General features: G+C 53.6%; 1 protein-coding gene across 2 annotated transcripts; it reads left to right on the top strand.

The window, feature by feature from the left end:
• Positions 1-689: 689 nt before the first annotated feature.
• ZSWIM4 (zinc finger SWIM-type containing 4) lies at positions 690-24,899 on the top strand. 2 transcript variants are annotated; one of them, XM_049877101.1, is made up of 14 exons: positions 690-1,049; positions 3,155-3,356; positions 4,924-5,280; positions 8,287-8,435; positions 8,521-8,671; positions 10,677-10,844; positions 11,427-11,765; positions 13,088-13,225; positions 13,500-13,754; positions 15,167-15,302; positions 18,579-18,733; positions 19,496-19,659; positions 21,040-21,121; positions 21,989-24,899. In XM_049877101.1, the coding sequence occupies exons 1-14, from the start codon at positions 897-899 to the stop codon at positions 22,846-22,848; spliced, it is 3,309 nt and encodes a 1,102-aa protein (XP_049733058.1). In that variant the 5' UTR covers positions 690-896; the 3' UTR covers positions 22,849-24,899. The 2 variants fall into 2 exon arrangements, with proteins under 2 accessions (XP_049733058.1, XP_049733059.1); XM_049877102.1 differs by having other exon boundaries at positions 8,287-8,366.

The raw sequence follows: 24,899 nt of genomic DNA on the forward strand, positions 1-24,899 counted from the left end.
GGTGGCGTAGTGGTTAAGTATTACGGCTGCTAACCGAGTTAGCAGGTTTTTTTTGTTTTTTTGTTTAGAATGGATTGAGATCAAGGGTGGGCTTGAGGGAAGATCTCCAAACCCCCTAATTAGAGCTCCTTACAGGAGCCCGTGACTCCCCTAAAGCATCGAAACTTGACCCTGCGCCCTGAGAGGCCGAGGGAGTTGTTTTGGGTCCCACGGGCAGGAGGAAGGAGGAGCTGAGCGCTGTCCGGGGCTCCCGCCGCCCCGTCTCGCTCCCCCAGCTGGGCGGTGTTGATTGTCCCTTCGCGGTGTCCGGAAGCGACCCTCAGTAAACAAAGCCGTGCGTGGGCGCAGCCCCAGCTGCCCGGGGCGCGCTGTCCAGCTCGAGGGGGCGGGAGGGAGAGGAATGTTGTGAATGAACCCAGGGCCCGCCCCGAAACTCCGCGTAAGGGCAGCGCCGCGGGGGTCCTCCCGCTCCGATTGGCAGCCAGAGCCCCGTGATTGACAGTGCCTCTCGCTGCATGCTCTGATTGGGTGAACCCCAAAAGAAGGGCCGCGCAGGCAGCGAATGAGCAGTGGCACCTTGGGGACGCGGCCGGTGGCGCCGCCAATGGCAGAGAAGGGCCGCAGACGACGGGGGGGGCCAATGGGGACTGGCGGCTGGGGCGGGACGACAGCGGAGGATAAAGCGACAGCCGAGGCAGCTTCATTGTTGTGAAGAGTCTTAAAGGGGCCGCATCACCCGGCCAGCCCGGCGCGGGGCAGGGGTGGGTGCGGCGGGGGTCCCGGGGCGGCCGAGAGCAGAGGCAGGACTGCAGGGCGGCCAGAGGGCGCGGGAGCCGGCAGATCGAAGCAGGTACTGGACCGACCCCTGGCAGCGCCGCCCCGGCCCCGGCCGGCCGATGGACCCCCCCGCGGCCAAGCGGAGCCGGGGCAGCCTCGCTGGACCAGAGGAGCGCGATTCCCGGACCGGGGCCGCGCGAGGCCGGGGCCGGCCCGAGGCGCTGCTGGACCTCAGCGCCAAGCGAGTGGCCGAGAGCTGGGCCTTCGAGCAGGTGACCGAGCGGGGCTGGGAGGGGGTCTGGGTAGGGGAGAAACGCACCTCGTCCCTTCCCGACATGCCTTCTCCTCCCCCTACCCAACCTCCAATCTCCGGACCCGCCTTCCACAAGAAACACCCCGAGAACCCCTTCAAGATCCTGAGCCCCGCCCCAGACACCTCCTCGTCCTCCCATTTCTGTCCTTCAAAGCCTATGACCCACCCGCACCCCTTGTCCCCCATTCCTGCCCTCCAGCCCACATACTGGCCCTTAAGTCTGGGATACTCTGAGCTCTGCACAGCCCAACTCAGGACACTTCCTTCTCCCGCCCCGGTCTCCTGAAATCCAACCCCCATGCTCCTCCCAGAAGCCTGTGTACCCCCCTTTTCTCATCTCATTCTTATTCTCCACAAGGACAAGTCCCCCCCACTGAATCCTCATTCCTCTTTCTAATTCCTACAAGCCGTCCCCCTGGAAACACCCATCTCCCCAGATCTCAGCGCCAGTGACTTCCAGCCCCCGACTCCTGCCCTCCAAACCCCTGTCCTACACGCCGGTAGAAGACGGCCCCATCTCTCCAGATCATGGTCTTGAAGCACCCTTTTCTGCCCTCCATCCTGCTTTGCAGCCTCCAGAACCCACCTGTCACTTGGGGACCCCGTTCTCCACACCCTCATTCTCAAGCCCTTCTCCTCCCTACCCCTTGCCTTCAGCACCCCTGGGGCCAGCTCCCACCTGAGACTGCCCAGCCCCTCCTGGCTGGTAGCAGGGATTACCCAAGTGCCAGGGATCACCACAGCCATTCCAGTCCTTCCAGGGGCCAGCGGCAGTGGGAGCAGGTCCTGGTACCTGGACAGATACACCTGGGGCCCTGCCTCTGTGGCTTCTGGGGGTGCCTCCAGGATGTCCCAGCGCTGGGGCCCTTGAAATGCCTTTTCCAAGCCTCAGTGTGGGCCCACAAGGAGCCTGGACCTGGCTCTGTCCAGCTTTGGAGGGCGGTCTTTGCTCCCCTGGCCTCTCCTGAGTTAGGAGCTTTGCCAGGTTGTTGAGTCTGGGCCAAGTGGGGATGGGGCAGGCTCTGATTCATGGCCTGAAAAATCCCTCCTTAGTCATTTGCCGACTGTCCCCTTGGCCTGAGCCCATCACTGACCCTCCCACCTCCCCCAGAAACCCAGGAGCCAGGGCTCCGGATCATCCCTGTCCCAACACTGTGTGCAAGACACACCGAATAATCCTCAAGTGACCTCCAGGGCTTCTGTGTACTTCCCTTCACCAGGCCTGGTGCTAGGAGAGCTCCTGGCCCCAGAAGCTCAGCAAATCCTCTACAGCCCTTTGGAAGTTGTTGTTCTTGGTCCCACTTTGTGAGGAACCTGGGGCACAGAGAGGTTGAGAAACTTGCACAAGGTCACCCAGCCAGTAAGTAGCAAGCCCAGACTGGAACACAGGCTCAACCAGCTCAGTTCATTGCCTGGAGCCCACAGGGATGGCTAGGACACCCCTCCCCTCTTGGGGGCCCTTCCTCGGGGAGGGGCATGGACAGGAAGCTCAGGAACAGAGCTGGTCTTGGGAGTTGGAGCTGGCCAGCTCTGGGACTCTGAGCAAGTGAATTGACCCCACCTCTGAGGCTCAGATTCCCTGTCTGTAAAATGGGGTGATGATCAATGTCTAACCCACTGGTGTGAGAATTAAGGGAAATCGCATACATAAAGCATTTAGCGTAGTGTAGGCTAAGAAAATGTAGGCTTTGATTTTTATTATTCTTCCTATTACTTCTGTCTTCCTGCCTCCCGCCCCCTCAAGGCCTGGGAGGCAGGACTACTTACACTGGTTCCCTGGGTCCTGGCATCCTGGTGGGAAGTGGCAGAAAGTTCTAGAACACTAACTATGAGCCAGGTGTTATTGTAAGCACTTTACATATATTATTGTATATTTAATCCTTACAATACTCAGGAGGTGGGTGCTATTAACATCCCCATTTTACACCTCAGCAAACAGAGGCTCAGAGAGGCAGAGTGACTTGCCCACCGTCATACATGCTGCTTGCATTTGGCAAAGCCAGGATGCACATCACAGACCCCTGCACGAAGCCCAGCTTCCTAACTCCCTGGCCCATCCCCCAGGTTGAAGAGAGGTTCTCCCGGGTGCCAGAGCCAGTCCAAAAGCGCATTGTGTTCTGGTCGTTTCCACGCAGCGAGCGTGAGATATGCATGTACTCGTCACTGGGCTACCAGCCCCTGGAGGGTGAGCACGATGCCCGGGTGCCCTTCACCCGCGGGCTGCACCTGCTGCAGAGCGGGGCCGTGGACCGCGTGCTGCAAGTGGGTGAGTGCCCCCTGACCCCCTACCCCGGACAGGGAATTCTGGAGAAGAGGAGTTAGAGGGACTCCTTGGCTGGGGGAGAGAGGTTCCAGACCTCAGGCAGTGGGCCCAGTAGGGGTTTGGGGTAAGGGCTAGTAGAGACTCAGTGTCTCAGAGACTCAGAGATGAGAACCACTATATGGGTTGGGGGTAGAAGTTGTGAGACAGGGTGATGGAAGGTCCTAGACCTTAGGCTTCAGGCCTAGATGGGGTTGGGTGCAGGATTATGAACAAAAGGTGAAAAGTGGTCCTAGACATCCATCAGCTTAGTTGGGGAACAGAGGAAGAGGGGGTAAGCCAGAGGGGCCTGGCAGGGGGGGCGGGGGGTGGGGAGCAGGGAACAGAGTCCAAGTAGGGGCTAGAGGAGTGCTTGTAAACCAGGAGAGGTTCCAGGCCTCAGGCAGCAAGGCCCAGTGATACTTTGGGGTAGAGTTTAGAGCCAGAAACAAGACACAACCCTAAACCTCACACAGCGGGACCCAGGTGAGAGCTGGAGGCTGCGATTTAGAGCCAGAGGTCAGAGGTAGTCTTAAACCTCAGGCAGAGAGACTCAGGTAAAGGTCTTAGACCTAAAGCAATGGGGCATAAGTGGGAGTTGAAGGTAGACATTCAGGATCAGCTGTGAGGGGTGGTCTTAGACCTCAGGCAGCAAGGTCCAGGTAACGGTAGGGGGCAGAGGTTAAGGATACAGGTGGAAAATGATCCCAGACCTCAGCCCAGGTGGGGGCCGAGGACAAGGTTATGGGCCAGAAGCAAAGGAAGGGGTGCAGAGTCTAGGTTGGGGCAGGCTGTGAAGAGGAGTGGAAGAACAGCCTCCGACCTCAGGCAGAGGGCTCAGGAAAGGCCGGTAGAGGTTGAGCCAGTAGAGGTTGTCCCAGACCTTTGATGGTGGCAGGGGCTCAGTCAAGATGACCCTCTCTGGGTCCTGTCAGCCTCAGGTCCCTGCGGCTGGCCACAGTCTCCGCCGCCTCCAGCCGATATGAGGAAGCCGTCTCCCGGCATGACGCAGCCAGGACTGGCTGGGGCCCGAGCGGACCAACCAGTCAGGCGAGCCTAGCACCTGGCTTCCCAGGGGCCAGGGAGGGGTAGGGGGTGATAGGATGACCTGCACCACTGGCCTGCTGCATCAGCCCCTCGCCCCCAAGTGTCACAGCTTTTGGCATCTTCCCAGGGAGCTCCAGAGCTCCTGGATCCCTGGCTGTGTCCATGGTAACCCGAGCCTGAGAAAACCATCTCTGACATCATTGCTATAATAGTATTCGTAATAGGTTAAGAGCAAGCGTTTCTTTAGGGCACACTGTATGTCAACACTGTTCTAAGTACTTTTCAAGTATTAACTCATTTAATCCTCACAACTACCCAATGAGGAGGATGTTACTATGATTCCCGTTTGACAGATGAGAACACTGAGGCATAGAGAAGTCAGGGGACTTGCCCTGGGTCACTCAGCTGGGTTTGCATCTGGGTCTTGGTGACAAGGCCTGCCTGTCCCTGGGGGTACATGGCCCTGACCATCTGGTTCTGGTCTTAGGGTTCCACCTGAGTGGGAATGTGCGGGAGCCGGGGGGCCCTGGTGAGCCCGAGCGTCTCTACCACATCTCCATCAGCTTTGATCGCTGCAAGATCACGTCCGTGAGCTGCGGCTGTGACAACCGCGACCTCTTCTACTGCTCCCACGTGGTGGCCCTGTCACTGTACCGCATTCGGCATGCCCGCCAGGTGGAGCTTCGGCTGCCCATCTCTGAGACACTCTCCCAGATGAACCGGGACCAGCTGCAGAAGTTCGTGCAGTACCTTATCAGTGCCCACCACACTGAGGTGCTGCCCACTGCCCAGCGCTTGGCCGATGAGATACTCCTGTTGGGCTCTGAGATCAACCTGGTGCATGGTAAGGGCACCAGGGGTCGGACGGGGCAGTGAGGGGGCAGCTCACAGCCAGCTCACCTGCTGTGGACCAAGCATCATCACAGGATCCTCATATCCCCTTGATACATGGGGGGCAGAGGTGCCATTTCCAGGGTCCCACACCTAATATGTGGTAGATACAGGAGTCCATCTCGTCCTGGGGCAAGGGAGTGGTCAAATATCAGCTGATGGGCAGAGAGCAGGACAAGAGGGAGTGCCTGAGTTGGGGGACCTCAGGATGGGGGTATCTCAGGATCACAGGGACAGGCTTGGGTGTGGATGAGTGGTGGGGGATGAAGAGCTTATGTGGACATTAGTATCTGTCAGGAGTGGGGTATGAGTAGGGAGATATACCAGGCGGTGTTGGGATGTCTGGGAGGGTTAGGGGGCTATGAGGGCTGGGTTGCCTAGCTATATGGTTGGAGGATGGGGTTGAATAGGGGATGGGTAGATTGATGATAGAGAATGGAGGAATGGATGTATAATTGAGGGTGGGGATGGATGGGTGCAGAAAGAATTGATGATGGATGTTAGGGTGAACTGACAGTATGGATAAACAGTGAAGTGAGTGGATCGGTGAGTAAGTAGGACAGTAGATGAATGGGGAGTTGGTGGTAATTAGAGGGGGAGATGGGTGTGTGGTTGGGGAGGGCTTTGATGATTGGGGAATTGAGGTAGACTGATGGTGGTGGGCAGATGGGGTTAGTGAAAGAATGGAAGGACCAAAGGGTTCACAGATTTGGGGATGAGTTGATGGGTGCATGGAAGGGTCCATATGTGAGGACCAACATGGAGGATGGATAGAGTGGGTGGGTGTTTTGTTTAAGATGGATGGATGGACTAAATCAAGTGGTAGATGTTTGGAGAAGTGCATATGAATGGATGGTTTGACAGGTAAAGGGTAGATGTGAGAGTTGTGGTTATTTGGGTGGATAGATGGTATGGCTACAAGGGTCAGTGAATGGATGGGTGAGTGGGTATTTTGAGTATAGGCAGTCCCCAGGTTGTAAACGTGAACATACATACAACCCATAGTTATGAACCAACCCCCTTAAAGCCTATTATATTAAATATTTGAGGTACATACAATGGTTCTTAATAATAAATGGGCACTACTTTGTGACATGCATCAAAACATTATTATTATTACTGTATTACTATGTTAAAGATGTTTTAGTGTATCTGGAAGTGTTTATTTAATATTTTTTATGCAGAGAAAGATACAGTATATACCAAGACAAATATTTGACAAACTGACATTAAATATGAACCATACCTAACTGTTCTGACTTACATACAAATTTGACTTAAAGACAGATTTAGGAATGGGACTCGTTCATAATCTGGGGATTGCCTGTAGCTGGTTTGGATGGATTGGAAAGGCAAATGGGGCGAGTGGTTGGATGGATAAATGGAATGGGTATATCGATGGGTGGGAGTTACGGGTAGAGCAGATGATAGATTAATGGGGGGTAGATAGGTATGCTGAAAGGTATGGATGTTTGGATGAACTGATATAGGAAAAATGGATGGATAGATGCACAGCACGACACAGGTGGATGGGATGGGTAAGTGATTTAGATAGATGGGCTGATGGTTTTTCAGGCAGGATGGATAGATGATGGATGAATGCGTGCTGTTTCTGGTCGAATGGACAAATGGATGGTGTTATCCATTGAAATATGTCCCCCAAAAATATGTGTTGTAAATCCTAACCTCCATGCCTGTGGTTATAATCCCATTTGGGAATGGCTTGCCTTTGTTATGTTAATGAGGCAGGATTAGTGTAGGGTTTATCTTGAGTCGATCTCTTTTGAGATATAAAAGAGATTAAACAAGCAATCAAGAGAAGCAGAGATGGAGGAAGAGAGATGCCAAGTCTTATGAAGATTGCCCAGGAGCAGAAGCTCAAAGAGACAAGGACTTTCTTCTGAGTTGACAGAAAGAGAAAGCCTTCCTCTAGAGCAGCACACTGAATTCAGACTTCTAGCCTCCTAAACTGTGAGAAAATAAATGTCTGTTTGTTAAAGCCATCCACCTGTGGTATTTCTGTTATAGCAGAACTAGATAACTAAGACAGATGGGTAGATGAGTAAGTGAATGGATGAGTAAATAGATGGGTGGATAGATGAGTAAATGGGTGGGTGTGCGGGGTGGCGTTTCGGGTGAGAAGGATGAGTAAATGTATGGACAGGTGGGTGGGGGTGGTGTTTTGAGTGGAACGGATGGATGATGTTTTGGGTGGGACGGACAGATGGATGGATGGGCAGACGATGTTTAAGGTGAGATAGACTAGTAGGTAGATTAGTAAATGAATGAATGGTGGATGGGGTTGATGTTCTCACTGGGACAGATGGATGGATGGATGGAGGGATAAATGGATTTATAGGCAAGTGGTGTTTCAGATGAGATGGATAATTGATGGATGGATGGATGGATGGGCAGATGATATTTAACATGAGAGGGATGAGTGAATGGGTGAGTAAATGGATGGATGGGTGAGTATGGGTGGTGTATTGGGTGGGACAAATGGATGGATGGATGAATGGGCAGGTGGTATCTCAGGTGAGATGGATGGATGGATGGATGGATGGATGGATGGATGGATGGATGGATGGATGGATGGATGGATGGATGGATGGATGGATGGATGGATGGATGGATGGATGGATGGATGGATGGATGGATGGATGGATGGATGGATGGATGGATGGATGGATGGATGGATGGATGGATGGATGGATGGATGGATGGATGGATGGATGGATGGATGGATGGATGGATGGATGGATGGATGGATGGGTGGATGGGTGGATGGATGGATAAGTAAATGGATGAATGGGTAGGTGGGGTAGTGTTTTGGATGGGATGGATGAAAGATGAAAGTTTGGAGTGTGTTGGGTAATTTGGAGGAATGGACTGATGGCAGGGGCAGACACCCTCTCTCTCCACTCTGCTCCCAGCCTCAGCTTTCCCTTCCTCCCCGCAGGTGCCCCAGACCCCACAGCAGGTGCAGGCATCGAGGACGCCAACTGCTGGCACCTGGATGAGGAGCAGATCCAGGAGCAGGTGAAGCAGCTGCTGTCCAATGGCGGCTACTATGGTGCCAGCCAGCAGCTGCGCTCCATGTTCAGCAAGGTGCTGCACGGGTCGGGGGCACAGAGGCTCAGGAGACCCTGGTGCTGACACCCCACCCCCTCCTCACCTCCACGTCCCCGCACAGGTGCGGGAAATGCTGCGAATGCGGGACTCCAATGGGGCGCGCATGCTGATCCTCATGACGGAGCAGTTCCTGCAGGACCCACACCTGGCACTGTGGCGGCAGCAAGGCGCAGGCATGACTGACAAGTGCCGGCAGCTGTGGGACGAGCTGGGTAAGACCCAGCCTGGAGCGCGGCAGATGTCAAGCCTGAGATTAGGGCCTGGCCCAGGAATCCTTCCTCCACTCATTTGACAAGCATTTATTGAGCACCTACTATGTGCCAGGCACTATACTGGGCACTGGGGACCCAGCAGAGAACAAGAGACAAAATCTCTGCCCTCATAGAGCTGATAGCTCATGGGGAGGACAGAAGATAAAATGCAATAAACACGCTAGACCAGGGTTCAGCACTCTTCTTCTGAAGGGCTTAAAACAACAGAATTGTGTGCTCTCAGAGTTTGAGAGGCCAGAAGTCCAAAGTCAAGGTGTCGGCAGGGCCACACCCCCTCCAAAGTCTCTAACGGGGGGATCCTTCCTTGCCTCTTATAGCTTCTGGTGGCTGCCAGCAATCCTTGGTGTTCCTTGGCTTGCAGACGCAACGTTCCAATCTCTGTCTCCATCATGACCTGGCCTTCTCTGCCATGTTTCCATCCCTGTCTCTGTGTCCAGATTTTCATCTTCTTTCTAGTCATTGGCTTAGGGCCCATCATAATCCAGTAGAACCCTGTCTTAGTCTCCTAGGGCCGCCATAATTAGAAACCACAAAGTAGGCGTCTTCAAAAAACAGAGACGTATTTTCTTACAGGTCCGTAGGCTAGAACCCCAAACCCAGGGCTTGGCCGTGTTGATCCCTTCTGAGGGTTCTGAGAGAAGGACGGTTCCATGCCTCCTGGCTTTTAGTGACTGTCGGCAACTGTTGGTGTTCCTTTGCTGTTTACAGATCCATCTATCTCTGTCACATGGCGTCCTGTCTTCCTCCTGTGTGACTGTCTCCATGGCTTTCTTCTTTTATAAGACATAGTCACATAGGGTTAAGGAGTCCTGGTGGCACAGTAGTTAAGCTCTCCTCTGCTAACCAAAAGGCCCGTGGTTTGAACCCACCAGTGTTCCTCAGGAGAAAGATGTGGCAACCTGCTTCCATAAAGCTTTACAGCCTTGGAAACCCAAGGGGCAGTTCTATTCTATCCTATAGGATCTCTATGAGTTGGAATTGACTCAACGGCAACGAGTTGTCATATAGGATTAAGACCCACCCTACTCTGTATGGCCTCATTAACTTCACTAATAATACCTTCAAAAGAAGACCCTAACTCCCCAAACAAGGTTACGTTCACAGATATGGGGGTTAGAGCTTCAGTGTATCTTTTTGGAGGACACAATTTGATCCATACAGACCTCATCATTACATCTGCAAAGACTCTATTTCCAAATAAGGTTACATTTACCAGTTCCAGATGGATATGAATTTTGCGGGGGGCGGGGGCGAGGCATTATTCAATGAAGGGCAGCCGGATAGTCAATATTTTCAGCTTGGCAGGCCATCCAGTCTCCATCACAACTAATCAACTGTGCCACTGTAGTGGGAAAGCAGCCATAAACGATACATAAATGTGTGCGTGTGGCTGCATTCCAATAAAACTTTATTTACAGGCATTTTTATTTATTTGAATTTCATATCATTTTCACAAGACACAAAATCTTCTTTTTTTTCAGCCACTTGAAAATGGTTGTCCAGTGGGCATGCAAACACATTCCACAGACATGTTAGAGAGAAATGCTATAGAAAAAAACACATGGAGAGGGACCAGCACCCTGGTGTGAATCCTGACTTCCAACTTAGCAGCTGTGTGACCTTGAATAAATTATTTTCCATCTCTGTGCCTCAGGTATCTGACCTGTAAGCAGGGCTTTGAACCGGTTAGTTCCTGTTCAAACCCCTGTGAGAATCTGCATTTCCACCCCCAGGTATACTGAATCAGAATCCACATTTTAACAAGATCCCCAGGTGATTCCTATGTATACATAAGAATGGGGACAAAATGAACTGGTTTTAAACCCTGCCTGTAAGGTGAAGATATCATTAACACCAACCTCAGAGAGTGGAGGTGAGGATTGAGCAGAGCAGGGCCTGGCACACAATAAGCGCTCAACAAGTGTTTGCTGCCCTCTACCCTCAGGGGCCCTGTGGGTTTGTGTTGTCCTGAGCCCCCACTGCAAGCCTGAGGAGCGGGCTGGCTGGCTGCAGCTGCTGTGCAAGTGGGACAAACTGGAGGTGTGCCCCCTGGAAGAGGGCAACTATGCCTTCGACAGCCCCAGCCTGCAACCCACTGTGGCCCCCAGCTCAGGTAGGAGAGGGGGCCCTGTTCCAGGAGAGAAGGGCGGCTGGTATAGGGCAAAGGCGGACCCAGCCAGAGGAGAGTTCATGCCCAGGGCAGGGGTGGTGGAGAGCTCCGGGGGATGTTGAAGTATGATGGGGAAGAATCCTGCGGTCCTGGCTGATGTCCTGGTTCAGCCTTCTATTACCAGCTATGGAGACAGAGTGGAGGAGGGAAAAATACAGAGCGAGACAGAGTAGAGGAGAGAGAGATGGAGAAGAGAGAGAAAAAGAGAGGTGGAGATGGATGGAGAGAAAGATGGAGAGAGACAGAAGAAGAGAGAAAGAGATGGAGTGGGGAAGGGAAATGGAGAGTGAGAAAGAAGGACAGACTGACGGACAGTTACTCAGCTTCAGTCTCCATCCATGTGATGGGGCTATCATGGCCCCACACAAACACCCCTTTGAATGGCTGCTATGAGGATTTGGGGAGATGATGCACACCCATAGTTCCACACAGGGCCCAGCCCAGAGTCCATTCCTGGTGGGTGGAGCTGACCACATCCGCCGTTTGTGCCCCCTCACCAGACCACCTTGGGCCTCTGTCCCCCAGGCCCAGAGGTGGCAGCAGCAGGTTCCCGCCACACAGTGTTCAGCCGAGCCCTGCAGGCTGGGGAGCTGCACTGGAACGACGCCCACCTACAGAGGATCCTGGCCAGTGACTCCTACAGCCCCAGCCTCAAAAGCAACGTAGGCTGTGACAACCTGACCTTCGACCCCCAGGGCCATCCACTCTGGCTGGGAGAGCCCTTCCCCACAGCCTGTGCCCGCGTGGACACCCTACGTGCCCATGGATACCCTCGTCAGGCCCTGCGGCTGGCAGGAGCCATTGTCAACACACTGCGGCTACAACGTCGGCATCAGCTTGAGAGCTACAAACAACAGAAAAAAGGTGGGCACCAATGTTAGCACCACATCCCAGGGGCCGCGGACACACAGGCTGGCCAGTGGGGACAGTGGCACCCCAGAGGGCCCATGGGGGGCCACCAGGAAAATAGAAACCACTGCAGGTGTCTGGAGCAGAAAGGAATATAACACAGGGAATAAGGGCTTAAAAAACAATTGCAGGGCTACAGAATTGAAAGTCATAGCAAACCGCCAACAGCAAGCACAAGGGCCTGCAGCCCGCAAAGGGCCAATTCCTAAGAGGATGCCAGAACCTGCTGGCAAAACTCTCCACCCTGCACTGAGCCCCACACCTGCTCACGGCTGCTGCAGGGGAATGGTGGGCCTCTCCCACCTTCACATCTCCCACAAAGGAGGCTGGGACATGCCTCTCAGAGATGTAGGCCCAGTGTGGCCAGATCTTCTGATTTTGTCAAGTGAGGCCAAACTAAAAACCCATTGCCATCCAGTCGATTCCAACTCATAGTGACCCTACAGGACAGAATAGAACTGCCCTATAGAGTTTCTGAGGAGTGCCTGGTGGATTTGAACTGCCAACCTTTTGCAGCCATTAGCAGCCATAGCTCTCAACCACTATGCCACCAGGGTTTCGGGCATATGGATTAATGGATGCAGAATTTCCTGGTTTTTAAACATAAGTAACATTCAAATTTATGTTTTTGTTTTTTTAACTGTATGGGCAAAAAAAAAAAAAGGAACTGTGGATCAGATATGGGGGTGGGTACCAGGTGAGTTCCGTGAGTAATGCGGTTGATGGATCAGGAGTCAGAAAATTGAGCGCAGGGATAATGGGGGAAACACGGGGGCTCCGGGAGCCGGGCAGAGGCCCTGAAGCAGCCTGCGGGCCTCAGGGAAAGCCTCCCAGATAGCTAGGTAGAGATCTTTAGGATGTCAAGTTGTCCAGGAGAAAACAGAGGGGTGAAGAGTGCTCCAGGTAGAAGGAATAGCCTGGGCATAAGCCCAGAGGCAAGAGAGAACATGGCTTGTGAGAGGAGACCCAGAGGGCTGTGAGGCATGCGCCACCGTACGAAACTCTCTGTTGGTCCTGGAGGCCTTGAGAGCTGTTTGGGCTTTGTCTTCTCAGAGGTGGGGAACAACACATCCCTTGTCCCTGTGTCCTGCCAGGTCTAGGCCTAGCCATGGGACGGGAGGTGAGAGCTATTGTACAGCTCAGGAGCAGAGAAGACGGCTGCTGGGTGGGCAGGTGATGGGGCCTGGGGGGCTGGGGGGCCTGGAGGTCAAGGAGAGGTGAACTGCCCTGGGGCAAGCGAGCCGCAGGTGAGCATTGAGCCCCTCTCCCACTCACAGAGCTGCTCCAGAAAGGCTCCACCTGCATCACCAACACAGAAGGATGGGTGGGCCACCCCTTGGACCCTATTGGCTGCCTCTGCAGGGCACTCCTGGAGGCCTGTCGCCTAGAGGAAGAGACCCTCTCTCTTTACCCAGGTATCCACATTGGGGACCCCTGTAGGTGGTGGGGTTGATCCCACCCCCTTGGCCACGCCCCCTGGCCAGTGCCAGGCACCAATAGACTTAGATTCTGAAAGTGAGGCCACCAATAGGTCTTTCTGCTGCTAGCGGGAGGGCCCCGCCACCTGGTGCGTGCTGGGAGCTAATGTGCTTCACCGCTGGGCCTCCCCTAAGCCCTGCCCCCAGTCTACCTGCTTGGGTGGGCCCGGAAGAAGGGGGCCCCCTCGCAGCCTGTGCCTGTCTCCCACAGACGAAGGCCCTGAGAAGCGAAAGGTGGCCTACCAGCACGTGCCCGTGCCCGGGAGCCCCGGCGAGTCCTACTTCGCTCTGGCGCTAGAGGTGGCGCTGCTGGGCTTGGGACAGCAGAGAGCCCTGCCAGAGGGGCTGTATGCCCAGGACAAGGTGGTGCGCAACGAGGAGCAACTGCTGGCCCTGCTGGAGCAGGTAGAGCTGGACGAGCGACTGGTGCAGGTGCTGCGCAAGCAGGCAGGGCTGCTGCTGGAAGGTGAGGCCCAGCCCCTAGCCCCGCCTCCTGGTCCTTGTTAGGTGCTCTGGAGTCGTTCCGACTCATAGGGACCCAGAGTGGAACACAAGGAAACACTGCCCGGTCCTACTCCATCCTCAACAATCATTGCTATGTTTGAGCCCATTGTTGCAGCCACTGTGTCAATCCATCTCGTTCAGGGTCCTCCTCTCTTTCTCTGACCCTCTACTCTACCAAGCATGATGTCCTTCTCCAGGGACTCTTCCCTCCTGACAACATGTCCAAACTATGTGAGACAAGTCTCACCATCCTCGATTCTGAGGAGCACTCTGGCTGTACTTCTTCCAAGACAAATTTGTTCATTCTTCTGGCAGTCCGTGGTGTATTCAATATTCTTCACCAACACCGTTATTCAAAGGCATCATTTCTTCTTTCATCTTCCTTATTCATTGTCCAGCTTTCTCATGCATATGAAATGATTGAAAATACCATGGCTTGGGTGAGGTTCACCTTACCCTCAAAGTGATATCTTTGCATTTTAACACTTTAAAGAGGTCTTTTGCAGCAGATTTGCCCAATGCAGTGTGTCTTTTGATTTTTTTGACTGCTGCTTCCATGGCTGTTGATTGTCGATCCAAGTAAAATGAAATCCTTGACAACTTCGATCTTTTCTGCGTTTATCGTGATGTTGCTCACTGGTCCAGTTGTGAGGATATTTGTTTTCTTTACGTTGAGGTGTAATCTATACTGAAGGCTGTAGCCTTTGACCTTCATCAGTAAGTGGTTCAAGTCCTCCTTGCTTTCAGCAAGCAAGGTTGTGTCATCTGCTTATCACTTGTTAATAAGTACCTTGGCTCCTCCTAAAAGGTGAAATCTAGCCATTGGTCCCGCCCCCTAGCATGTGCTGGCAGGGAAGAAGTCTAACTGCTGCCCTGCCCACTTCTCACCTTGGGGCCAATAAGCCGAGTAGCTGCTGCTGGAAAGTGAGGTCACCCTTCCCCGTCCACAACTTGGGCCCTGCCAGCTCTTTCTGGCTCCACCCATGGCCCCTCCTCCATACTGTGAGGCCTCGCCCCTACCACGCTTCCAGAGCCTACTTGCCCCTGCCTCCTCCTGGCTCTTCTCTATGCTAATTGCTGGGGCTGGCCTTGGGCCGATGACCCACCCTTGTCGCAGGTGCGGTCCCACCTCCACCCTCTGGCGCCACCCTGCCTTTGGGTACTGCCCACCACCCAGGGGTTCCTCCACCTTTTGTCCTTAGACCTTCCAGCACTTGCTTCAGCCCCCAGTCCCCACCCCAGGGACTCCTCTAGACCAAGCTACCCCCTCCAGGGGTCTACCCATCCGCCCTTCAGAGCCCAGGGTCTAGGGAGATCTGGGGAAAGGCAGAGGCAAGCCCACACCTGGGGGCTGAGTTCAGGCTGCCCCTGCAGGGGGTCCCTTCAGCGGCTTTGGAGAGGTGCTGTTCCGGGAGAGCGTGCCCATGCACACCTGTGCCCGATACCTGTTCACCGCACTGCTGCCCCACGACCCCGACCTGGCCTACCGCCTGGCGCTCCGAGCCATGAGGTGAGGACAGATGGCTGGGGACGCGGACATGGGGGAGGGAGGTGGGAGGCATTTCAGGGGCCCCACCCTCCCACAGCCTGGTTCATCTAGTCTCCCCTACCCTGGCATTCCAGGCTGCCACGTGCTTTTTATTACTAAATACAGACAGGTAATATTGTTCTGAGTTTGAGAAATATCCACACGGTACAAAATTAAAAAGGTACAAAAAGGCAAGTCTTTTTCTACTCGCACTTGTCTCAAACTACCAAGTTCTCCACTCTGTAAGTAGACATACCCACACTCATTGCTGTTGAGTCTATTCTGACTCCCAGCGACCCTACAGAACAGAGTAGAACTACTCCATAGGGTTTCCAAGGCTGTAATCTTTGTGGAAGCCAACTGCCGCATCTTTCTCCTCTAGAGAAGTTGGTGAGTTTAAACCATAGATCTTTCAGTTGGCAGCTGAGTGCTTAATCGCTACACAAGCAGGGCTCCTTAAACAATGTTATGACTTATATGTTCTGGTCCTACGATAGTTCTATACCCCAATTCTCAGTCTGAATCTGAGTCTAGATTTATGCAAGCCTTTGATCTGGACCTTGAAAGTTGGTCCTGCTTTTACACAAATGGCAGCATCTAGTCCTTTCTCCTTCTACCTCAGTGAACTGAACACTGCATCTTAGAGGCTTTGTCATATCACCTAGTAGACAGGATGCGTGAATCACAGCTTTGTTCCACTGCATGCACACGCCATAGAAGAACCTGGAGCTGATGGACTTTTATGCCATTTCCAAAAGGCACTGGAATGAATAACCTTGTTACAGTTTCTCATGCCCGCCAGCAGATCATAGAGACAGAATTTTAAAGGCCTCCTCTCTATAGAAAACCATGCCCAACAAATAATGTGACATCTGTCCCCTACCCCCGATCCCCTTCTCCAGAGATACCAACTGACAACCTGGGGTGTGTCTTTCCAGAATATTTGGAAAGAATAATCCGTAAAAGCCATGATTTAGAAAACACTGTTTTATGTACAAGACTTTTTTCTAAACCAGAGGTCAGCAGACTACAGACCACAGGCCCTATCTGGTCCACCTCCTGTTTTTGTACAGCCCATGAAATAAGAACGGCTCTTACTTTTTTTTTTTTTTATTTATTTTATTTGTTGTTATTATTGTCAAGAATATACACAACAGAACATACACCAGTTCAACAATTACTACACGTACAATTCAGTGACACTGATTGCATTCTTCAAGTTGTGCAACCACTCTCAGCCTCCTTTTCCAAATTGTTTCTCCCCCGTTCATATAAACTCACTGCCCCCTAAGCTTCCTATCTAATCTTTCGAGTTGCTGTTTTCAATCTTATCCTGTATAGATTTAAAAATTTTTTAGTTCTTATTAAAAGAGCATCATGTGTTTTTATATAGTCTAATGATTGGGGGAAAAAGCAAAAGAATATTTTGTGATATATGAGAATTATATGAATTCAAATTTCAGTGTCCAGAAATAAAGTTTTATTAGAACACAGCTATACCCATTCATTTACATATTGTCTATGGCTGTTTTCACACTACAACGGCAGACTTGAGTCCTTGGAACAAAGACCAAAGGGCCGGCTGTCTTAGTTATCTAGTGCTGCTATAACAGAAATACCACAAGTGGGTGGCTTTAACAAACAGACATTTATTTTCTCACAGTTTAGGAGGTTAGAAGTCTGAATTCAGGGTGCCAGCTCTAGAGGAAGGCTTTCTTTCTCTGTCAACTCAGAGGAAAGTCCTTGTCTCTTTGAGCTTCTGCGCCTGGGCCATCTTCATGTGACTTGGCATCTCTCTTCTCCCATCTCTGCTTTTTCTCAGCTGCTTGTTTAATCTCTTATATCTCAAAAGAGATTGACTCAAGATACACCCTGCACTAATCCTGCCTTATTAACATAACAGAGATAACCCATTCCCAAATGGGATTATAACCACAGACATGGAGGTTAGGATTTACAACACATATTTTGGGGGGACACAGTTCAATCCACAACACCGGCAAAGCTGAAAATACTGGCTTAAAAGAGTGCCAACCGCTGCCCTAAGCCCATGATGTTCACTGCCTGATGTAATCCTCAAAACAGCCTGGCGATGAAGAAAGTGACCCGTTTGTATCTCCATTGTCCCCGGTCACACAGCAAGGAATTGTAGCTAATATTTAAACCAGAATTGTCTGACTCCTGCCCCCACGCTTTTAGTCATACCTAGCTATTTTGAATATCTTGCTGAACACAAAACTAAAAAAAAAAACCGTTGCCCCTGATTCCAACTCATGGAGACCTCATGTGTGTCAGGGTAGAACTGTACTCCATAGGATTTTCAATGGCTTCTTTTTTGGAAGGAGATTGTCAGGACTTTCTCCCGAGGTGCCACTGGCTAGACTCGAACCTCCAACCTTCTGGTTAGTAGCCAAGCACATTAACTGTTTATACCACTCAGGGAACACATATGTAAATTTCAGTGAGCCACTTAACAAAATTGGCTTGGATATGGAGTCATCCAACAAATATTTATTGTTCACCTACTGCATAATCAGGTGTTGTTCTGGCTGCTGCAGACACAGCAATAAACAAAGTAGTCAAAAATCCCTGCCCTTGTGATGCTGACGGTCTAGCGACAGACAGCTAATAAAGAAATAGCTAGAATGTGTTGTCTATCAGATGGTCGTGCTCAATTTGATGGGGAAAACAGAACAAAGAAGCAGGAGAGGGTGTTGGGGGTTGGACTGGCAGTTTCTCGTGTGGGGGTGTCAGGGAAGAGCTCTCTGAAAAAATATTTGAGCAAAGACCTGAACGAGGTGTGAGGGAGGAGCCATGAGAAGATCTGGGTAGAGGCCTATGCAAAGGCCCTGTGGTGGGACTGCCTGATGTATCTGAAGGACATCAAGGTGAACAGTGTGGCTGGAGTGGAGTAAATGAGTGAGAATGGGCAGGGGGTGAGGTCACAGAGGTGGTAACGGGGCTGCATCAGGACACAAATAATTGTTTCACCTCTTAGCCGTGTTGCCCTCGGTGCATAAGTAGAGCATGGTTTCTTTAACTGACTCCTGAGTGATGCGCATTGTCAGGACTTCTACATCCCCTCTTATAAACAACACTGCAGTGAACATCCTTGTCTACACATCCTCCATTTTCTGGGTGCCAGGGCTCTGCTGGCCGCAGAAGAGTGGCTTGGGCTGGGGCAGAGGCTTACCTCTCCCAGAGAGGACAGACACAGAGCCCTGCCTCACCACAGGCTTGCTTTGCCCCTCACCCCAGGCTGCCTGTACTGGAATCAGCCTTTCCAGCTGGAGAACCTCACCCCAACCCACTGGAGTCCATCATGAGCAACCGCTTCCCCCGCTGGTTCATCCTGGGCCACCTGGAGACCCGCCAGTGTGAGCTTGCCTCCGCCATGCTGATGGCCGCCAAGGGTGAGGACAGTGGCTGCCCCTTCCCCACCCTCATGCCCCTTCCCACCTCCTTTATCCTTTGACCAAATTCCCCCAATCTTCATTCAGCACCTTCTGTGTACTGGGCACTGTCCTAGGTGCTGGAATAAAGCAGGGACCAAAACAGCCCCAAATCCTTACCCTGTGTGGTTTCCAGCTAGTGGGAGGACAGTAAGCAAAGTAAAGACCCAAAACCAAACCCTTTGCCTTCGAGTCAATTCCAACTCACAGTGACCCTATGGGACACAGTAGAACTGCCCCATAGGGCTTCCAAGGCTGTAAATCTTTACAGGAGCTGAATGCCACATCTTTCTCCTGAGGAAAAGCTAGTGGGTTTGAACCACCAACCTTTCAGTTAGAAGCCAAGCACATAACCACTGCACCACCATGGCTCCCTATTATTACCCACTTTACAAATGTGGCAGCTGAGGCACAGAGAGGTGAAGTGACTTGTCACATGGCTAGTAAGTGCCAGGGCAGGGCTGATGCCCTTGACAATTGGGGGTCCAGCAGTCCCTGAGCAGCTCCCTCACACTGGGCAGAGCAGCCTAGTGGGTACAGAGGAAAGAATGGGGAGGCAGGAGAGGCGGTGAGTCCAAACCACCACAGAACCATTGCCTGGTACATCTCCCTCCACACTCACGCACCAGCACCTAGGCTGAGAGACCTGTGTGAGCAGGTCAGGCGGTGGCAGACCTGTGCTGGGGGTGTGTCCAACATTCCTCTGTCCCTCCCTCTGCCCAGGAGACCCCAAGTGGCTACACACAGTGCTGGGTTCCGTCCAGCAGAACATACACTCACCAGCCCTGCTCTTCAAGCTGGCGCAGGACGCCTGCAAGACAGCTGCCCCAGCCAGCGCGCCGCCGGACACCACACTGCTGGGCATTGCACTGGAGCTAGGCCTGCAGGTGAGGGCCACCAGGTGTGGGGCGGGGGGGGGGAAGGTGCTGCCTTGGGGCGGGGCCTGTAAGAATCAGGGAAGTGAGGGAATAGGGGTCATCAGTAGAGGGGGGCCCATGAGTGAGGGACTCAGTGGCAGGTCCTGAAGGTAAGGCTCTCCCTCTGGGAGTGAAGTCTGTGGTTGAGGACCACCAGAGGGACCCTGGACAGGCAGGACCTATAGATGAGTAGCTAGGCTTCCAGAGGGGGCAGAGTGAAGCGGGTAGGCCTGGGGTGCCTTTGGCTGAGAAACATGGGTGGGCAGCACTGAAAAACTAAGGGAGGGTGGGGGCTGAACCCACCAGTAGGTACTTTCTTAGGGATGAGGAATGTACCACTGAGGGGTGGAGCCTAAGAAGGGAGGGTCAGAGGAGGGTCCTGAGAGTGAGGAGCCACCTCTGGGGTTGGAGTCTGCAGTCTCAGTGGGGCCATGGCCACGGCCCTGTGGGTGAGTGCTTAGGGCCATCCCAGGGTCCTGCAGGCCCAAGTCAGGGCCAGCATGGGTGGAGCCAGCAGGTGAGGAGTCGACTCAGAAGGGCCAGAAGGGCCCAGAAGGGACAGGATAGGCAAGCAAAGGTCCTGCAGGGGACAGGACCTGAGGGGACAGGTGGGGGGGCCTGTAGGGGCAGGGCCAAAGAGGGTGGCAGAAGTAAGATAAAATAAGGAACAGCTTGGAGAAGGCCTGAACCAGACCTTCCCAGGTAGAACAGGCAAGGGTGGAGCCTGTGGAGGGGAGGGATCGACCTGAGACAGCCTCCTGTGGGGGCAGAGACATGGTGGGGGTGGGGGTGAGGGACAAAGGTGGAGCTCTGGAAGAGACAGGCTAGTAAGGAGCTTGCCAAAGGCAGGGTCCACACTGCAGGGCCTGGGGTGGCCCCTCAGGGGAGAGGCTAGCGAGTAGGGTGCTTACTGGAGGGTGAGGCCTGAAGGAGGCAGTGCCAGTAGGGCAGGTGCTTTTGGGGGCTTCAGGGGTGAATCTGCTGAGAGAAAGCATGGAACTTTCCCGAGAGAAGGCCCACATTGGTTTGTTGACCAGGGCAGGATCCATGGGATCTCAAAATAATGCCAGCGTTAGCAGTAATAGTAATTGCTGACATCAACTGAGCACTTTCAAGCAGCCGGGTAAAGAGCTTCACTACATAGTTTCATTTTGTTCTCACAACAACCCTATGAGGTATACTATCTTTATCACCACTTGACAGAGGAGGAAACTGAGGCCCAGAGAGGTGAAGTCACTGCCCCAGGTTGTATGGCTCACTGGAGCAGCCTTTCACTTTCAGGCCTCCCCCTTCAATAGGCCAACCCAAGACTTTGAGTGACCCCCTTCTCCCCTCAACCCCATCTTATAGGTGATGCGGATGACCCTAAACACTATGACCTGGCGTCGTAGGGAGATGGTGCGCTGGCTGGTCACCTGTGCCACGGAGATAGGTGAGAGCCCTTCTGAGTGTCCTGGGGGTGCCTTGACAAAGAGCCACAAACTGGGTACCTTAAATGACAAAAACTTGTTCTCTCACAACCTGGAGGCCAGAAGTCTGAAATCAAGGTGTTGGTAGGGCCACACTCTCTACAAAGTCTCTAAAGGAGACTCTGACCTTGCATCTTCCAACTTCTGATGGTTGCAGCAATCCTTGGCATTCCTTGATTTGTAGCAGAATAATTTCAATCTCTGCCTCCATTGTCCCATGGCCATCTTCCCTGTGTGTGTCTGTGTCCAAATTTCCCTCTTTTAAGGGCCCACCCTAATCTACTATGACTTCAGCCTGATTATATCTGCAAAGACCCTATTTCCAAATAAGGTCACATTCGCAGGTTCCAAGTGGCCATGAATTTTGGAGCGATACTCTTTGGCTCAATACAACCCCCATTGGGACCCTCCGCCTACCTCCCTGCTGTGGTTCTCCAAGTTTCACTGAGAGAACCAGGCAGGCAAAAGAGAAGCAGAGCCTTTTCCCTGACTCCAGCCTCTGCTCAGACCAAAGCTGGGAGGGAGGCTCAGGAGGGGAACCTATATGGACAAAGGTCTGGAAGCCGGCCAGCCTAAAGTGGTTTGAGGAGGAAGCATGTCTGCAAAACTTAGCCCCCTACGTTAATTCCAACCCAGTCCGGCCCTGTCCAGTTGCCCCCCCCCCCCAACTCCTTTGGACAGGTAAGGCGCAGTTTCTGTTGAGAATGATGTGGAGATGGGGGCTATCTTCAGTTCCAGTTGGCAACGATGGCGGTGTCGGGGTAAACCCACGCACACACGTACACCTGCCTTCACTTCTTGACCAGTTTCTCCCTCTTGCCTCCCACCAGGCCCACAAGCCCTGATGAATATCATGCAAAACTGGTACTCTTTATTCACACCAGTGGAGGCGGCCACGATTGTGGCAGTGACGGGCACCGCTCATGCCACACTATTGCGGCTGCAACTGGATGGGCCACGACGTGAGGAGCTCTGGGCCTGCGCCCGCACCCTGGCCTTGCAGTGCGCCATGAAGGACCCGCAGAACTGTGCTTTGCCTGCTCTCACCCTGTGTGAGAAGAACCATGCCGCCTTCGAGGCCGCCTATCAAATCGTGTTGGACGCAGCGGCCGGCGGCCTGGGCCACGCCCACCTTTTCACCTTGGCACGCTACATGGAGCACCGTGGCCTGCCGCTGCGAGCCTACAAGCTGGCGACACTGGCCCTGGCGCAGCTCAGCATCGCCTTCAACCAGGACAGCCACCCGGCGGTCAACGACGTGCTCTGGGCCTGTTCCCTTAGCCATTCTTTGGGCCGCCACGAGCTCTCTGCCATCGTGCCACTCATCATCCGCAGCGTCCACTGCGCCCCCATGCTCTCTGACATCCTGCGCCGCTGGACCCTCTCAGCCCCTGGCCTGGGCCCCCTGGGAGCCCGCCGATCTTCCAAGCCCCTGGGCGCCGACCGGGCGCCCCTCTGCCAGCTCCTGGAGGCCGCAGTGGCGGCCTACATCACCACCAGCCACTCACGCCTCACACACATCAGCCCACGGCACTACGGCGACTTCATTGAGTTCCTGGGCAAGGCTCGTGAGACTTTCCTGCTGGCACCTGATGGGCACCTTCAGTTCTCCCAGTTCTTGGAGAATATCAAACAGACCTACAAGGGCAAAAAGAAGCTCATGCTTTTGGTGCGGGAGCGTTTCGGCTGAGGGGCCAGGGGATGTCCCCCTTTGCCCCTGCCCTCCTGGCACTGCTCCCCACAGGGGGCTTCAGCAATCTAGGCCCAGGTGGCATTTCAGTATTAAGTCAGGGAAGGAGCCAGGTTGGGGCAAGGTGGTCTTGCTTGGCACCCACCCCAAACCCAGCTGGAGACCGGGGTTAAGGAGGTGGCATCCTACCACCTGTGTGCCTAGGAGTATGCAAGATGTGAGAATCAGAAGCCACAGCCACCACCCGTAGGCCTGGAGGGGGGGTGTATGCTTGGGCTGCTGGTATGATCCCCACTTGGGCATCCCAAAAGCAATAGGCAAGTTCCCCTTCCTGGACTTGCAGGCCTGACTTGGGCTCCAGGGGGGCTAGGAGGCAGGACTTTCCAGGGACAGCCTTCAAAAGCTATGTAGCAGAACCCCCTACACCCTACCCTGAGGTTACAGGAGCTCACCTTAGGGCATCCAGAATCCCCTTGTGCACCCTCCTGTCACTGCCTCAGGGCCCATCCCACCCCCTGGACCTGCTCCCAGGCTGCCCAGTGGGGACCATGCCTCCTCCCCAGTGAAGGATTTTAAGAGGCCTCTGGTCTCAGCCACATACCTCAGACCCCTCTTCCAGCGGGACCCCTGTTCCCTTCAGCATCAGGGTCTCAGGGCGGGCTGGAGTCATCGCTACCCCTCCCACCACCTGTTAGTCACTGGACACACAACTCAGGAACACAAGTGAGGCTAACACTGTCCCCCAAACTGCAAGAGCCAGGAACTGGGCCGCCTTATTAATGGCTGTCCATCTGGCTCTCTCCCCCCTGTCTCCTGCCTCACCCCTTCAGCTTACTCTCCCTCTCCACATTTCATAGTTGCCTTTCTATTTGTGTCTCTAAGTCCTAGCTGCTGTCGCTTTTCGGCCTTCCTTTCCACTCCCTCGGCCTGAGGAGGAGGAGAGAACGTCCCACTCCCAGTCAGCCCCTCTACCTCTTCTTCTCTTGTATATTAAGGACAAAGGATCACACCGTTTTGTAATTTTTTTCCTATTTATTGAACCTTATATTGCATTTCCTTTTCTTCTTTTTTAAAGAATAATCACAGTTTTTACTTTTTAATTTTATTTTGGGGTTGGGGTGCATCCGCCTGGGCCAGAACTCCCTGTTCCGTTCCCTCCTCAGGAAATCTCTGGCCTCCTTTCTGGGCACAGCTTCAAGCAATGGGTGGAATGAGAGCGACTGCTGGTTTTATCCAACGGCCAAAATGGCAAACGCGTATAAGCGATTTCCTTGTGTCGTTAATTGTTACAGCAACTCTGTGAGGTTTAGTATTTCCATTTTACAGATGGGAAAATCGAGGCTCAAAAGTTTCCAAAAAGGGCACTCAGCCAGGAAGAGGTGGAACTAGACTTATTACCAGGCTGCCCGCCCAGGTTGCGTGGCCCCTGCACCGCTGGGAATGGCCACTCGGGGGTGCCCTGGCTCCAGACACACGCCATTGGTGGTATGGTCTGCAAGTTGCGGAGCAAGCGAGCTGCTTCAGGTACTAGGTGCATAACCGCCCAGGATTCGGGTGACTCATGCAGCCCCAGGGACAGGTCGTTTCACCACAGTGCGCATTAATGGAGGGCTGAACGGGCGAGGGAGCTGGGTTGTTGCAGAACAGCCTCAACAGGCAGCTGGGTCGGGGGTCCGGAAAACACCCTGCGCAAAGTCCGGAGCAACCGGCCTGGACTAGGCCATGGTGGGCGGGGCTCCGGCTGCGACGGGAAGAGGGGTGGGCGTGGTCAAGACAGCGGCGCTAGGCGGAGGGCGTGGTCAGCGCGGGTCGGCGGGTCGGGGGCGCCGGCACGGCGGCCAACCCTCCCGGCCCTCAAATAGGATGAGAGGTCTGGGGGACGGCCGGAACGTGTTTGGTTGCTTTCCTTCCCTGACTCCCCGAGAAGCAGCTCCCTCGGGACCTTTCTGCTGACGGACAAATAGGGGTACTCGTGGCAGAGGCCTGAGTCTGGGTCACAGTCAGCGCCGGGGGCAGGCGAGGACAGAGGCTCCCGGGGGGCGGGGCTTAGA

This window comes from Elephas maximus, chromosome 3 (assembly GCF_024166365.1).
Source record: "Elephas maximus indicus isolate mEleMax1 chromosome 3, mEleMax1 primary haplotype, whole genome shotgun sequence".
NCBI lineage: Eukaryota > Metazoa > Chordata > Mammalia > Proboscidea > Elephantidae > Elephas > Elephas maximus.

Coding starts and splice junctions, on each gene's coding strand:
- ZSWIM4 (XM_049877101.1), top strand. CDS start 897: ATGGACCCCCCCGCGGCCAAGCGGAGCCGGGGCAGCCTCGCTGGACCA. Junction 3,357..4,923: donor GGACCGCGTGCTGCAAGTGG/GTGAGTGCCCCC, acceptor TTCTGGTCTTAG/GGTTCCACCTGAGTGGGAAT. Junction 5,281..8,286: donor TGAGATCAACCTGGTGCATG/GTAAGGGCACCA, acceptor TCCTCCCCGCAG/GTGCCCCAGACCCCACAGCA.